Genomic DNA, 16,687 nt, shown 5'->3' on the forward strand with positions numbered 1-16,687 from the left:
ATTACAGTAAGAGGAAATAAGCACAAAAAACCTGAAGTCACAGGTAGAGTCACATTCTTGAACATTTATTCTGATGAACTGATTTGACACCATCTAGACAATTGTCCCTGATAATATCAAACTAGTGAGTTAAATGCCTCAGGGTGAAACCCTTGAGGCTGCCCGCCATGTTCCTTGAGTCCTGTCGGTTGGGGAGTCCAGACTACAGCTCCAGGCTCTCCATGAAACCTCCTTGAGGTTGTCAAGTAGGAGAAAGGTCATTAATGAGGGGGGAATAAAGACAATCGCTTTGAGAGTTCACTTAAAATAAATGAGCCAAGATGGTCAAGCAGGAAGCCAATGACACGTCTGTTTGGGAGTGTATTAGTATGAATATTTATCAGCTAATTATAGCCATTATAACTACGTTTTAGTCAAGAGACCAGATGTGATGCTCATTATATTGATAGCTGTCCACCATTAGCCTTAAAGGGACAATGCTAAAAACACCCCAGAGGACTTCTGACTGACTGGGTGAGAAACCCCTTTACTCCAGTGATGCTGCAGGATTAGCTGGAACAGGAAGATCTGCCTAAAATCCATAAACCTCCATCAGAGTAACAGTTGGTGCACAATTTCCACTTCATAATGTGAGGACTTACACATTCCATGGAAAAACAGAAACAGACAACACAACAGGAGCTTGTCTGCAATGCAGCTCCTATCGTGACCACGTGTGTTCATACGCTTCGTCATGTAAAACACAAAGCTTCAAATACAAGTTCTTTGTTTCTCTCTTGAAAAAAGCCCATAAAAATATCTGAAATGTAACAAAATCTGGCATTGTGCCCTCAACCATGGGTGCAAGCCAGTCATGGAAAATCCCAACTCAGTCACAGGTTTTAGCTTTAGAACAAACTAGTATTTATCTACAATAACTCTCTTCTACATCCCAGGTACGACCAGGTCTGTAACTTCAACACAGCGTGATACAAACATGACAGTAAAATCTTAAAAATTAAAGTTGCAACTATCAAACAAAGACAGGAACTCAATGATAGGTCATAAAACAAATTTTCCCCCTAAAGACTGCCACCGAGGAAGACTTTCTGTGTGCACCGGATTTTCATTTCTAATGCAAGCAAGGCTTCAAGTCAAGCTATTCCGACACAGGGTAGCAGGCCCAGAATGACCCGTAACAGCGACGCAAACTTAACATGCCGGGCTGAGGCAGTGACCGAGGAAGCCAAATGGAGTACTGTTGACATCAGGGAGAGAATTTTCCAGTCCAGGTGCTCCAAAACAGAGAGACCACTGCTGACTGTTCAGACAGAGGAGCACAGCTGGGTCTCTGAACCAGTCCACGTCCATAAAGGTCCTTCAGGAGCGGCTGCGATCCTCTTGGGTGCCCACCAGCATTTTACTGTACAGCTTCTGCTGTTCTTCTTTAAAGGTATCTTTTACCTTTCCTCTCTTCAATCCTCCATCCCTATAAAACAGACAAGGAACAATTATTGGTGTAGTCGACAATTACGGAGGCTGCCCATATTCTCTAAGCTACTAGAAAAACAAACTGCAAAACAATGCAACAATCTTCTACTAAATACAACATTTGTAGTGTTTATTTATATTTGCTGACCTTTAGTGCACAGGTGTTACTGATAATGTTAACAGTCAGATTCATAGAAATGCTCTTTTATCTTATAAGCTACAATGTTTTATTGACATGTGTCATTGATGGAAAAAACATATTTCAATATTTCAGAACGTTTAATATAATTAGGTTTCTATATGACTGTTATTGATAACAAAGCAGGTATTAGTTGGGCCATGTAGAATGTAATACCATTCTTGATGCTCTTTTTGATTGAACTTTTCATAACGGTGTTGAAATGAAGGAAACTGCTTCTATTTATTTGGAAAAGTTTGCTCACTCTTCCGTGTGGTAATTGCAGCAGAACTACAGCAGGATGAAACTCAGAAGGTAAGATGCCTTATAGTTACAGAATTTAACAATTATGTGTATGGGACTACACTCATGACAAAGTACACATTATTTTTTTAAAGCGGAAAAACACAGGTGGAACCAATAATATTAATGATAAATCAGTTCTAATATTAGAGCCAACTAAAAGGCACACATGATCCATGGACCGGACGATGTAAATTCAATACAGTTCTTACTAATGTCATTAATTACATCTGTGTTTTTCTTGTTATGACCTGCCTAGTAAAAATATTCACTAATGTGTTGAAGCATGTTCATTATTCCTCTCAGTCTGGGGGTGTATATATCTAAGCGGTGTAAGTGTGATCTTACCACAGGAGGTCAACCAGTCCACCTTGCCTGGCTATGGCGGCCTTTACACGATTGGCGAATTGTACAGCGTCCTCTCCCTCCTGTTAAAAATGACAAATGGTCATAACAAATGATTAACCCCAATAAAACTTTTCTGCCAAAAATAAAGCCTAGCTAAATGCTGCTGCTTTAAGGGAAAAACTTCACATTCAACAAAAATATCATTTTCAGTTTTAAGAGTTCGTGAACGTACAGAGATGAGCATAGAAAGAGAAGCTCTGCAGTATGAAAGAACTGGAGCTGCTGATAAATTTCGAGGCCACTGAGTCAACTGACAAGACACAGAGCTGAGTTTATTGCCACAGCCAACTATTATTGTAGGTACGAGTGCCAACTCAATCCAGCCTTATAACCATAAATTAACTTTCGCTCACTGTCGGTGAATGTAGCTTACTCTGAACAAGGAAGACTTATGGTCCAGCTGAAAAAAGCGAAACCAAAGTACTCTACTCTCACTCTATGACCCGTAAACCTTCTGGTGTACTTGACACTGTATACCTTGTATCTCTATGTTTTAATATTGTATGTTCTGCTGGACAGTCTGTTTGCTTTATGACTAAATAAAGCATCATAAATGATTATTATTATTAAGAATAAGGAGACAAACTAAACATGTGCTGAATACAACAAAGCAAAATGATTGATGCATTTATTAAAAGAAAATGATTAAGTGTATGTTGGGGTCTCACCTCTCTAGACATGGGAGGAAGGTACCACACGCTGCAGACGATGGCCCAGCTGCTCATCATACGTAGGAGGTAGTTGACCATTCCAAACTTGCTGCTGTTCCAGAAAGCGTCTCCAAATCGGGGATCATACTGCGAGGATCAAACACACCAGAATGACTCATCAATACATGGATTATTTAAAAACTAATTCATGTAGACTGGTCAAACTACAGTCTTACCTTAATGGCAACAGGGTAAACTGTGGCTCCAATCTCAAAGCTGCCCTTCTTAAACATCATAACTGAGGTGTTGTTAATGCAGGTACCTGAGGATTTGAGAATTCGTAAAAGACAAATAAGACTTGGGTGTGTGTTTTTTTAAGAAACAAGATGATCATAGCGTAATTAGAAAATCTGCCGCAGCTCACTGAAAAAAAGCATACCTTCTGGGAAGATGAGAATGGGAAGTTTAGATTTATCCTCTACATGATCACTCAACCTGCAAGACGAGAAGAGCGCAGGTTTCTCATTTTGAGATTCTTGAGACAGAAAATTCATAAAAGCCAACAATATTTTATTTTTTCTAAATCAAAAAAGAAAACATTTAATAGACTTCAGCTCAGTTTTTTTTTAAAGAAGTCGTTGTTTTGCTACAACTAACTGAATGCAAAACCCTATCAAAGTTACAGCTGAGGGGAAAACCAGCACAATAAACAGCACAACACAGAGTAAAAACACAGGCTGCACTGCTACCTTTTGGCCACTAGATGTCTGTCTTTTACTTCTGAGCGTTCAAACCAAACGTGTGGGCAGGCTTTGACCATGGATCTCTGAATGACCCCCATCAAGCCACCGTGAATTTGGCCAACCTGACACAACACAAACAAATAGCAACACATCTATTTGTGGGAGAAATGCCACTTCAACAGACAGTCAGCTACAAGCGTCTATGAGTTTTTTTACAGTCTCCTGCTAGGAAGCAGCAAACTTACCATAGCATAGCAGCCGTCACTGGCCAGGATGATGACATCGATTGGCGAGGTGTGGTTAGCGACACAGATGCCTCCATTCTTGGGTTTATTCTCACTAGGAAAGTGGGGACAAGAGGACTGTTAAACTATGCATTATGAAGGGGCTTTCATGTTCTTTTACCAAGAACTAGAACAAGGTTGAGTGTGGTCGCACACGTCAAAATCCACAGAAAGCGGTGTAAAATCATGCTTAAAACATTATTAATAGAAACTGGGTTCACTGCTTCTCCCACTTTTCTTGGAAGAAACAAAGCAGCCCATGCCGTCTATGTTAAAAGATCTGACTCCCCAAGTATGCAGGACCTGAAAGTACCGAGTCCACATTCCATAGATAGAGTTACAATTTTAAATAGAGGGAGAGAGCAACTCTTTCTATGTCAGTTGAGTATTTATAGCACCGGACTTGGGAGGAATACATGTTACAACAAGCAACGCCAAACAGGCAGACATTCAAAGAGCCACAGATATTTTGCTCACGTCTAAGTACTTAATTCATATCAGTCAATCAATCACTGACAATCAAACATCACGTTCTGGATCCATTTTCTAATGAGAAATTACAGTGTGTCAATTGCTTAAATCTAGGGATGATATTGCTAAGACTTTGACGATACTACTGCTTTCACCGATGCTGCAACGACATTTTTTAATTTGTTTTTGTCTTTAGTTTTTTTTTAAGAGAAAACGAAAAACAAGGACAGAATTAAGATCGTTTTATTTTCTCATATGTGCTGTGTAAGAATTAAAATTTACATAGACATAGCATTGGACAGTGTAAAAGCTTTTTCTCACAAAATAAAATATTATCCAACGTGTTTCAATAAACTGTCCAGCATTAAATCAGAATTCAAAGCTCCACCTTGAACAGATAATGAGTAAATGTCATCATGTTGTGCTGATAAAACCCGTTTCATTTTTCAGCTATGAGTGTAAAATTAATGCAGGCTTTGACAGTATTTTTACTGTGTGATTTTATTAGTTTAGCAAAGAAAACAATTAAAGTACTTCTTCTACCACTAACACCAGCAGTCAAAGAAACACATTTTCTCTGCAGCTTCCAAATCATTAAATCCTGCTGCTCTGTGCTCTGGAAGGGAAACTAAAACTCCTGATCGACAGTTCAGATGATGCTCTGAATTTCAGACCGAATTCATGAACACAGTCCAAATTTGACATGGGTGGAGAACACATACTTCTTGCTTACTTTATCATGAGCCTATGTTTGTTTAATTTAGCTAAGTCTGTGTTCAGCTGCTAGAAAACATAAACCTGGTAACTGAGAAATGAACTAGGTGCTCAGCAGTCAAACATTTCTCTGTATGTGATGAACTTTAAGCTAGTGTTTCAACAGACCGATCATGTTTCTGCTCTTGCACACAAACGACATGTGGCAATAAACATTTTCTACATCAATTTCCGGGCTTTGCAAAAGTTCTGTTACACTCGGTTTCATGATCTTTCGAGACGTTTACATGTCGGAGTGAAAAATTCCATTAAATAAACTGAATGTTCTACCTTATAGGCAGGTGTCCTGAATACAAATTTTTTTCTCCGGTGAAGTTGTATCAAGATGGAAGTCAAAAGAGTTGAGATGTCTGCTCTCTTTCGTGCTGAACATCAGCCGGATGACCGTCCACAGGGTCGCGGAGAGGCTAAAGAATGGTGAAGATCGTTCAGGTCTTCACCATTCTTGAGCCTCTCCGTGACTCTGCGGACGGTCATCCGGCTGATGTTCAGCTGCTTGGCTCTGTCAGACTTGTTGTGGCCAGCATGAAGGAGAGCAGATATCTCAACTCTTTTGACTTCCATCTTGATACAACTTCACCAGAGAAAAAATTTGTGTTAATGACACCTGCCTATAAGGTAGAACTTTCAGTTTGTTTCATGGAATTTTTCACTCCGACATGTAAACGTCTCTAGAGATCATGAAACCGTGTAACAGAACTTTTGCAAAGCCCGGTGTAGTGAAATTTAATCATAGTTTTAAACATTTATTCCTCTTCCATCATCGTCTGTGTTTGCTGCAGGCTCGGTACCCATCCCTGCTTAAACCTAAATTCTGAATTTGCATGGGAATGGCAATAAATTCTCATGGTACATTTACATTCTAGTAAGAACCTATTTTTATTTTAGGTGGCATAAGATATGAGCACATAAATGGTCATACTTCCTGTCAGGTGAAATGAGCAATGTCACAAACAATGTCCCTTGATGATTTCACATTCAGTCAAGCCTGCAGTACAGTTCACCCAAAGTGACACCAGCTGCTGCAGACTACACTTCATGGGTAAGTAAACAAGGCACCAGCTTCCTCCTGCACATCCTGTTGCACGTCAGGTCCTCTTGATAAAAGTTCTGTCTCCTGTTTAATGGTAGACTGTCACCCTGTCATATTAAAATAAACTGTTTCCCTCACTAAGAAACAACCCATCACTAATAACATCTGCTTGAATCAGTAACAGTAGATAAAACCTGCACACAGTCTATTCAGCGTACTGACATTTTCACATTCAGCAGCTCTGGGCATTTAAAAAGATGACAGAATCTTGGCTATGCACTTTGGTGCGTCTATACGAAAATATTACTGAGTTTTGTGCTCCACCTAGACTTATAACGGCCGTTGCAGTGAATATGAATGCAGAGAGTGCGAGTTTGCTCGAGGAAACCTTCCTTTCATGTTCACACTTCAGGTGCTCAGATTTCAACTGCTAACACACCCTGGTTTCTGTTCTCTGCACAGAACTCATCTGCCGTTACATAACCTGGATATGCTGCTCTCCTGTCAGAACAGGAGGTCTGCTGTGGATCACGTTCAAGTAAGAATAATAACAGAACTACGTGAATGAGCTTAGCAGGCCTACAGGGGCTTGGACTTTTTATTCTTGTGGGCTAAAACTTTAGATCAAACCTTCATGAAAGCTACTAGATGGAACTCTGAAAAGTTTGATACCTCGTGTGAAACTGTGAAAAAATTATTTGGCCAAAAGCACAACATACATTTGTGAAGTTGAGAACTGGCACCATTAGTCATTTTATGCACACTGTTTTCTGGTTAGTGAAATGTAGTTACGCCCACAACAGTGAAGAAGTAAACAGCAGTACAGAGCTCTACCTGAACAAAGCTTCTGCAGGACTTTAACCAGAGGTGTGGCTGTACGCAATTTATTTACTATCAAGTAAATATAAAAAAAAAACATTGTACCATTCTATATTTTCTGTGAGACCTTAAGATTTGTTGTCAAACATTACGCACAAAACGTAAGCAGAAAGAAATGGTGAAATTAACCAGGAAAATTGAGAAACTGCATAAAAACACTGTGGCAGCAGTGTGAAGCAATGTTGGATGGATCATCTGACTCAGCTGGCGGCAGCCTGTGGAAACCATAGGCGCTAAAATCTCTAACCAACCAAGTTGAGTTAGTCACTAAAAAATATTTGTGGTAGCGATATGATTACTTGAAAACAACAAGAAAAGCACTCAGAGTGTGCAGTACTCCACAAGGCTGCTCATCATTGTATCATTTCCAACAGATGAAATCTTTGATAAAATACTCCCTTGCGCTGAGCACAGGTGTGTGTTATGCATGTGTACGTTATGTACGGAAACCGAACCACAAGACCTAAATATGTAGCGGGCAGCGGAAATTGATAGTGACCTGAACAATTTAATCAATTACTCCTTGTATCATTTCCAACGGATAAGTCTTTCTTTTTGTAGGATCGCAATCATGTGATCGTCAGCCGGCAGATGTGTTCATTTGTTGTCACAGTTAGTGATGCCGTGCCACTATTTCACAATTATACAGAAATCCTTAACAAATCCATGGATCCAGACTTTAAGCCACATCACTGCCAAAATCTAATCACTTGGTCCTTGTGTCATTTCTGACCTTCCCTGAAAATTTCATCCAAATTTTTGGGTAATGTTGCTAATAGACAGACAGACGTACACCGATCATCACATAATTCCACCGTATTTCTTGGCAGAGTAATAAGATGTTTTGCTTTAGCAGACCGGTCTGGTTGTTGTGGCAGTTCAATGCATAATTGCTTAGCTGCTGTTATTTCTGTTGACAATTACCATGAGTCACGCACATGTGACTTAATGTGGTAATTTGAGATCACTCATATTTGCATACAGAGTTTCAGAGCCATAAGAATACTTCCCAATGAAAGTCTTTAGTCAAATAACACACGAATATGAGGGGACATGTGAGAGCCTCTTACCTGTCATGATAGGTTATAATGGCAGTCAGAGCTCTGACACATATTCTGTAGCACATCAGATGGACTTTCTCACTCAGAAAGTTTTTCATCCTGTAAAAAGGAGAATACAACAGCAAGTTCATGTCCAGAGGTCTGAGCTGATATTTTTGATAAATTAAAACAAAGTAGCTTGTGTTCAGACTCACCTTCCATTTGGCAGCAGCCCAACAACAGAGGTGAGGAACACGAGGAGGCCTACACCTGTGAAGGCAAGAGTTACCCTGGAGGAGAAACAAACAGACCGGTTACTTATAAACACCTGACCAATGAAGGGATCCTACAATAAAACACTTATGTAAAAGAGGGAAAGGTTCATCATGATCATCTGTTTTTATATCAGTCGATATGGATAATTATTTAACATTTTTGGATATATTTTAAACAAAAGTTCGGAGAAAAAATGTTTATTTTGAATTTGAACACTTTAGTCTATTAATTAAAGACATATTAATGGTAACAACAATAATAAAACAATTATATTTACACATAAACATGAATGACAGACAGCAAAGGGGCTCCATTACCAAGGTAGGACAGATTATTTATGAAGCAGGAAAGGAGCACACCTCTGATTTGCTCATGCTACCAAACTTGACGCTTTGTCCTTTATGCGCTTTCATGGTCTGTATCTCATTCCTCTAGGTAAAATTATCTCTATCCAACATATTGCTATTGTTTTATCACCCAGGCCCACTGCTTTCATTCAACAGTTTTAAATCTTATTAGGCTAAAACATGATCCTTGCCAATAAAAGCTTCCTTCTGTTTTCAAAACGTTCACAGAGAACATTAACTCAGTTAACAGGTAAAGGGTGTGAGTAAGGGTTCTTGTTATAAATTAACGGTGACATGCTCTCCTCTACTCCACACCGTCACTGACAAGAGACTCCACAACTTGCAGGAAGGCATATTAAGCAATGGATAAGCCGGCCAACACGTCGACTTAATCTGGATGAACCAATCATCCACGGTTGGAGAAGGTGGTGATTAAATTGTGCGAGGATTTGAAAAACATTAGCAAGGTGAACGTTTCATGCAAGTAGTGGGCCAAGCCAATATTCGGCTGGACAAGTACTGAATGTGAGAATCTATTAGCAGGACAGGACACTAGAGTGATGTCTGTGCAGTGGTGGCCTGATTCGTCTCCCCACTGGCTACTGGACATGAGCCAGCCTGGCTTAGTACTGAGTCACTGTCCTCTCTAAGATGAGCTGGACTGAGGATCTCTTTCACTCTCTCGTACTCACTGCATGTGCCAGCGTTTAATGTCACTTGCGGAGCAGTGTCAGCGTCTATGCAGCGCACACACATCGGTTTTTCACAATATAAACACATCACAAGTGCAGCTGTACATTGTGTCATTGTCTTTTAAACACATTTGGAGTGGAAAATAGACTAATTTAACTTAAGAAAATGCATAATTCCATCCATTTCAGACTTTTATAACAGAACTTAAGACAAATAAAACAGTCTAAAATAATAACAGACACATTGATTGCAGATAATAGGGTTGTTTGGCTGTTAATTTGCTAGCACTGTTGCATTAAATCAATAAAGACCTGGATCTTAACCAAACCCTGCCAGCTGGGGTCTTGTTGCCCTCTTTCTTTCTGTGTCAGTATGGATTTGTTCCCAGTCAAACAACGTGCTTGTCAGGTGGGTTGGAAGCTGAATTTCCCACAGATATGAATGTGTTTTTTGCGTACATGCGTTAGCCCGTGATGGACGAAAGGACTGTCAATGAGGTTCTGAACTCTCAGGCCTTTTGAAACATTTTTTAACTTTTGCTTGATTTATTTGTACTTAATGACACACAAATATTTGTCAGTTAACAATTATGCAGCACCACGTAAAACCCCCATAACTGATAGAAAAAGTTAGTTAAAAATCTTGAACTGTATTAACTAAACTCAAATATAGTTTTTGTTGAAATGAGGGGCCTCACACTTGCTGCTGCAGTACTTAGTAACAGCTCCAAATTTGCTAACGAGTTGTTATGTTGGAACTAGTGAGAATGCTGAAGTCCAATTTTGATTCTTTAGTCTTTCAATAAAGGTAAAAGCAGTGAGGGTGACTCCTCTAATATGAAACAACCAGTAACTGCACTCCCCTATAGTTTGTAAGCATTTTTTTGCAAGTTTATTAAAAAAGAAAAGCAAATTGGACTCTCTTCCATAACTCCTGTAGAGCTCATAAATGAGACTGCATAGTGTCATCAGAAGCTGGTGTTCCAGCCTTCATTACACATGGCTGTAATAAACAGAGTGAAAGAAGCCAGAAACAAATACAGTCCTTTGCCAACTACTAAAAAACATAGTTGTAGAAAAAAAGCAATTTGGGCCATCAATAAGAGAAAAATGGAAAGAAGTTTTCAGGAATTGTTTTCAGAGTGAGGAGTAATTCTTTCATATCAGCTGGAATTGGCTGGAAACAGCTGATCAGTCATAAATCAAATGTGGAAACTTCCCTGAGAAATTGAGATACTTTTTCAAAAAAATTGCAGTGTAACTTCTTGAATGCAATACTTAAAAATGCACATAAAAACATGTTACAGTAACATGGTTTCTGTGTCGGAGGTGAACTTAATACCTGAGAGGCAGCAGGAAACCGTAGCGGATCAGCAGACCCAGCCCCCATAGGACGGTCAGTCTCAGGCTGATGTAGTGAAAGTTGTAGTTGCTGCGTGTTAGCAGATTCCAGGACTCCAACTCCTCAGCAGAGAACCGCTTCGTCACCTCATCATCCATGATGCTCTCCACTCCTCGTCGAGCAAAATAGAAGATGTCAGACATCTCAAACTCGGGGGCTGCGTCCAGGTCTTTGTTACTGCCGCTCCGCCGGATCTCCTTGATTTCCTCCTCCAAGGACGTGGGCTCCCTGGCAATGATAGCTGGACGAGTCCAGAGAGGCATATTGTCAATGATACTCATCGCTAAAACAAATACACCTACTGAACAGAAACACTGACAAAGTGTCTTACCATTTGAGTAGGGTTTATACAGGAGGTGATTCTTTTCCTTCGCTCCTCTCTCTATCCTGAGTGTGGCCCACTGAAAGAAAGACCAAAAGGTGCAGAAATACTTGAGTGACCCGTTGTTGAAAACAATAAAGTGTTCATTTTGCATTTCTGTTTGAGTCCGAAAGGCAAACATTTTGAGGAAAAAGCAGCTCAGAAACCGTGCAAAGTTTCTGTGACAACTGCTGAACTGGAGAACTGCTGAAACTCACCACAAGAAGCTACTTAAGTTTCCTCCTGCTTCTCTGTCCATTTTAAATTTGGGTATTTATGTTGTGAACAGTTTGGAACACAAAACTTCAACAAAGCTGAAGAAAACACATTCTGAATAGCCAGAATCTGATCTAATCCTGAGCCTATGATACAGTCATGTGAAAAGAAAAGAAGAGCACATCCCACCCCAGTTGTTGACTTCGTAATATTTAAAGACTCAACACTTAATCCTTTCTGAACTCTCTGCATTATTATTAATCATTCCACTGTGAGGAAAACTGTCTACAAGTGAAGGGGATTTTAAACTACTCCCAGTTTGTTCAGGACTAGACGCCCCATAAAAATGAATCAAGAACAATTTGATTTAAAAGACGTCTACAGGAATCCCAAAATGTCCTCACAGGATCTGCAGTTAATTGTTTCAACTGATGGTGTCATGAGTGTACAATCAGAAAGAGATTGCACACTTTGAACTACAAGGGACATGTGCCAAGGAAAAAACTTGTCCAAAAAGAACATTAGAGCGGAACTGAAGTTTGCCAGTAAATGAAGTTAAAAGCAGGCCTTTTAGAGCATTGTGCTCAAAGGCAGAGCTGTGTGGCTACAGTAACAGTAGACATGTCAGGTGCAGAACAATGAGAGCTTCCTAGGAGAAGAACCTCGGACCGAGTATGAGGCACTGTGGCAGAAAATTACGGTTTGTGGTCGTTCTGCTGCCTCAGGAATGTGGCACCTCGCACTAACTGGTTCAACTATGAATTCAGCATCACATTAAAGAGTGACTGAGCATAATGTGAGGCCATCTGTCCGAACATTGGAGATGAGCCAGAAGACGACTTTTCAACAGAATAATGATCCTGAGCACGCTAGCAAATCTGCCAAGGGAGAAATGGAGGGTTATGCAATAGCCTAGTAAAAGCCTAAGAAGCATAAAAACCTTCAAACATCGTGCAACTAAAGGAATTTTGCATGGAAGAGTGGCCAGAAACCTCAAAGACTAGTGGACAGTCCTGCAAACCATCTTCAAAAGGTTATTTCTGCTATAAGAGCAACACTAGCTCCTGAAGAATATGACGCATTGATATTTTTAAATAACTGACTGACAAAGTGAATTCCCTTGGTGTGATGTTCACGTGTATAATCTATCTGTAGGAAGTGATTCAGTGAAGATCAAATGATTGTTTTCCAAATATGTCAAAAGAGTAAATTATTTCCTCTCCATTTTTACGTCTTGTTTTCCACATGGCAGTACTGTCGAGCACATCTGCACCCACAGCCTTGCAATAATAAACTTCAGTCATAATGCCTTCTTCTCCATGCCTAATGGTAAAATCAGCAATTCTAATCCAACAGTTTTTGTCAGGTTCAGTGAATATTTTCTAACGGTCCGCTAGCTATCTCTTCTGTGTGTGTGTGTGCTGAAAAAAATACATAAATCACACATCTATGGCTTTCTGAATGGGAACAAATTAAGAGGCTAGATCCAATCCTCCCAGCATGTCCTGAGCACACGTGTGTTCGCGCACAGGACGGGGGAAAGGAAAGGGGTGGGGGAAAGGGTGCACTGGGAGCAAGAAGGACTGTGAATGTGATACATGCCAACTTTACTAACTAGCTAAATATCAACAATCCCTCCACTGGATCACATACTCCATCTGTTTTTATGCAGACTGCACAACAATACGTGTCACAAGTATATCTGCAGATGCAAAAGTCTTTAGCATGTACTCTGCATGCAGAGACAAAAACAAACTGAGGCGAAGGAAAAGGACACAGTGTTCTCCCAGCTGTAGGCCAAGCAGCAAAGCTCAGGAAGTTATGGACTGGGATGTGCTGTTTCACTTAGCCAACGGTTTCAGAACACGCTCAACACCACCATATGTGACAACCTCAAGCTTTGTCGGCATCGATCAAAGACAGGGAATAAACAGACACTGAGACGAAGCTCCCCGTTAATAAATACAGAACAGTTATGCTGGGTGTGAGTGTCTGTATAGGTCAGAGGCACTGGAACTTAGCAAGGGGCACTTGTACGAAAAATTCTAGGAATGTTGGTTGACGCCGTGGCCTTGCTGAGCATGGAATTCATAAAACTACCTCTAAATCATTGAAGGTACAATTCTTTCCAACATGCAGCATCCTGAAATGGATTTTAATTTCATATTAATAAATGAGACATTTGGAATATTCTAAAAAGTTTTGAAGATTAAGAACTTTTTACCCACGGTAATAACACGTCCACCTGATTGCCCTCATTACTCAAACAGAACAGGCACATAAATTACCTGCCAATCTAGCATTACTTTTGTTTTCTATAACAGCAACCTCTAAATCGAGTCATGACAAGTTGTAATACTGAGTCATCGTCTGAAAATGCAGTTGACAGTTATGTTTTTTTGGGTGAACTGAGGAGAACACAGAGAACAAAATAAAGCAAAACCATCAAAGCATCCGTCTCTGGAGCTCTGTGTGAAAACGACTTGCTTATCCCCCATGCAGAATTACAAATGAGGGTTTAAACACCTTAAATTTATATGTTCAGGGAATAGTGATCAGAATCTATAGTCACACTAATGGGTTACAAAATCTGCAAACAACTGACAGCAAAACAATCATCCCAAAGTGGTCTTGGACCTCAACCAGACACTTTCACAAACATTAAGACATACAAATAGCACAAGTCAGAAAACATTGCTTCAGAACACCACACACTCTGTGCTGCATCTGTCCCTTGACCTTTTCTCTAAATCTAATGGCTGCAACTGGAATCATGAGCTAAGAACATGTCCCGTATCTCCCACTGGTTCGTATATTTCTGGCACCGGATCTGTTCTCAGAGGTACAAGATGAAGAGTGATGACTGCTTGACTAGTGATGATACACCACAGCTGAGCAGCTGATGCATTCGTGCCATCACTGCCGGATCACACTCCTTCCTTCAAAGCGAAAACCGCAAATCAGTAAGCAATATTGAGCCACATCACGGACAACAGTTACTGACAGTGTCTGTAACGCTGCTCTGTGGTTACATAACGAGGGAAGATTGCCCCGTGGATGTGATGTTAATCTGTATCAGCCAGTTAACACAAAGGCTGCTGGTTAGACACAAGCATAAAGCCTGCACTTGACCAATACCTTGAGATATGCATGTGATTGAAGCAATTTCCTAAAACTTACTTCCCCTTTTTAAACACACCCTTGTAATAGTAAACTCTGATACAGTTCTCTGTTTCCCAGAAGAAAAAAAACACACAATCACTGAGAAGAAATGGATTTTTGGCAGAATTAGGAAACAAAATTATCTTAACTGGGAACTACAAGATTAGACACATTTAGAAGCAGCTTCAGTCAATAATTAATCACATATTGTTGCCACATCACCTCAAACTGAAGTAAACACTGTGTTTCCTCATTTCTTCAGGTAAACAGGCCTAATAGCAGCAGGCTCTTACCTCAAAGATCTTTAGCAACGTTTTCATGTAAAGACGGCGAATGCCAAACGACACCCCAAAGATGGCAGGCACAATGATGAAGACCAGCAGCAGGGTGAACCACACGGTGAAGGAGATGCCCAGCAGGATACACACCAAATTATCAAAAGGGTTGAAGAAGAGCTCCATCTTGGAAGTCAGTGGGGCAATTAGATCAAACTGCTGAAATCACGGGGCGGAGCAGATCTCAAAGGAGGTTCTGGTCCCCACCTCCTGGCCCCAAGTGGCCCTTGTTTTTTGTCACAAAAAAGCCTTCATCGAGAAAACTAGGGGATGGAGCTTCTCCTCACAATTAACAGACTATCGATATAAATACAAAGCAGCATTTTGAAGTTACCCTTGTGGGCAATATCCATGAATTTCATTGGTTTCACCATGAACCGGTTTCTGAAACCGAGCTGAATTCAACTCCAGGAAAAGGTGGGTTGAGTCTTGAAAGCAGTTGTGCTGAAGTAATGGTCTATCCTTTTCTGCAGATGTCCTTCTGCTGTTGGAGAGGAGCTTCCCGCTGGTGAAAGAGATGTAAACAATGAAAGCAAAACAACTGAACCCAGCAGGTGGTTCTCTTGTGTGGTGGAGGTCCAGGGGCTCTGCAGCTCAGTGTCACCTGTAGAGATGTAAATACACACACAGAGACACACAATCAGGATAATCTGTGTTACAACACTCTGTCCTCTTCGGCCTCAAAGCATGCCGTGTAATTTAATAATGTGAAACAGAAAGCGTGTCTCTTGTGTGCATCTCAAACACCGGCGTGCACAACTTGATGCTAGTCTCCGACTATGCTGAGAAGAAACAGATGTGACCGAATTTGGAAAGCCTTAACAGTCACATGTGTTTCTTTTCTGTGAAGGAGCAGATAAGAGTAAATTTTACTGTTATCAGTAGCGGAGGGGAGATAACAGCGTTAGCTAGAGGCCCTCCATCCTCCTGCCCCCTGATGATGCAGCGGTGCGGCTAACGGAGAGCCTCCATCCCCGGTAAGACCACACTGGATTAGCTTGGCTCACCAACGTTTCACATTCAGCCAAAGCTCTCTGATGTTATTTAGCAGCTCACTAAACACTCAGAGGCAATTAAATGTGAGACTAAGTTAGAGGCTGGCAGTGGAACCGAAGACTGAAGCTGAAGTTAGCTAGTGGCCTCCGAGCTAACAGTGGAGCTAAATTCTGTCTCCTGGCGTGCTAAACGTCGCTAACCATGCTAGCGTTAGCTCGCTCAGGGATACAGCAGCGACTGAGACAACCGTGGAGTTAAAAGCTTGTATTCTGCATCTTCGTGTATTATGTGTGTGGAAAAACACACATAGCTGAAAGGACCTGATAGTAAACCAACCTCCAGTCACGTTGGGTCCGGCGTCGGTCCAGCGGCTCTCAGTGATCCAACACTTTGTCTTTGTCTGGCGGACTGAAGCCAAACTCCACCCGTCGGACAACACGAGCGCTCAGCGGGCAGCTTGGCTACGTAGGAACCGACCAGCCCACCGGACGAAACCCCGGCACGAACACGCTCAGGTCCACTCTGACTCCTGCCGGTAAAAAGACGCTACTACACCGAGAATTTACACCGGAGTTTCTCCGATGTTTGACCACCGGTGGACACATGTTTCAACACAGACACATTTAACCCATAAGAACCCACGGTGACACCACTGTAACAAGCATTT

General features: G+C 40.9%; 1 protein-coding gene across 1 annotated transcript; it reads right to left on the reverse strand.

Moving 5' to 3' along the window:
• Positions 1 to 44: 44 nt before the first annotated feature.
• On the reverse strand, positions 45 to 16,546 carry LOC110955042 (glycerol-3-phosphate acyltransferase 4). The gene is made up of 13 exons (XM_022199857.2): positions 16,357 to 16,546; positions 14,983 to 15,628; positions 11,282 to 11,351; positions 10,891 to 11,191; positions 8,449 to 8,523; positions 8,264 to 8,353; positions 3,998 to 4,091; positions 3,759 to 3,874; positions 3,449 to 3,504; positions 3,246 to 3,331; positions 3,028 to 3,156; positions 2,300 to 2,379; positions 45 to 1,468 (listed from the first exon to the last, which is right to left on the reverse strand). The coding sequence occupies exons 2-13, from the start codon at positions 15,148 to 15,150 to the stop codon at positions 1,360 to 1,362; spliced, it is 1,374 nt and encodes a 457-aa protein (XP_022055549.1). The 5' UTR covers positions 15,151 to 15,628; positions 16,357 to 16,546; the 3' UTR covers positions 45 to 1,359.
• Positions 16,547 to 16,687: the final 141 nt, after the last annotated feature.

Source organism: Acanthochromis polyacanthus, chromosome 7, assembly GCF_021347895.1.
Source record: "Acanthochromis polyacanthus isolate Apoly-LR-REF ecotype Palm Island chromosome 7, KAUST_Apoly_ChrSc, whole genome shotgun sequence".
NCBI lineage: Eukaryota > Metazoa > Chordata > Actinopteri > Pomacentridae > Acanthochromis > Acanthochromis polyacanthus.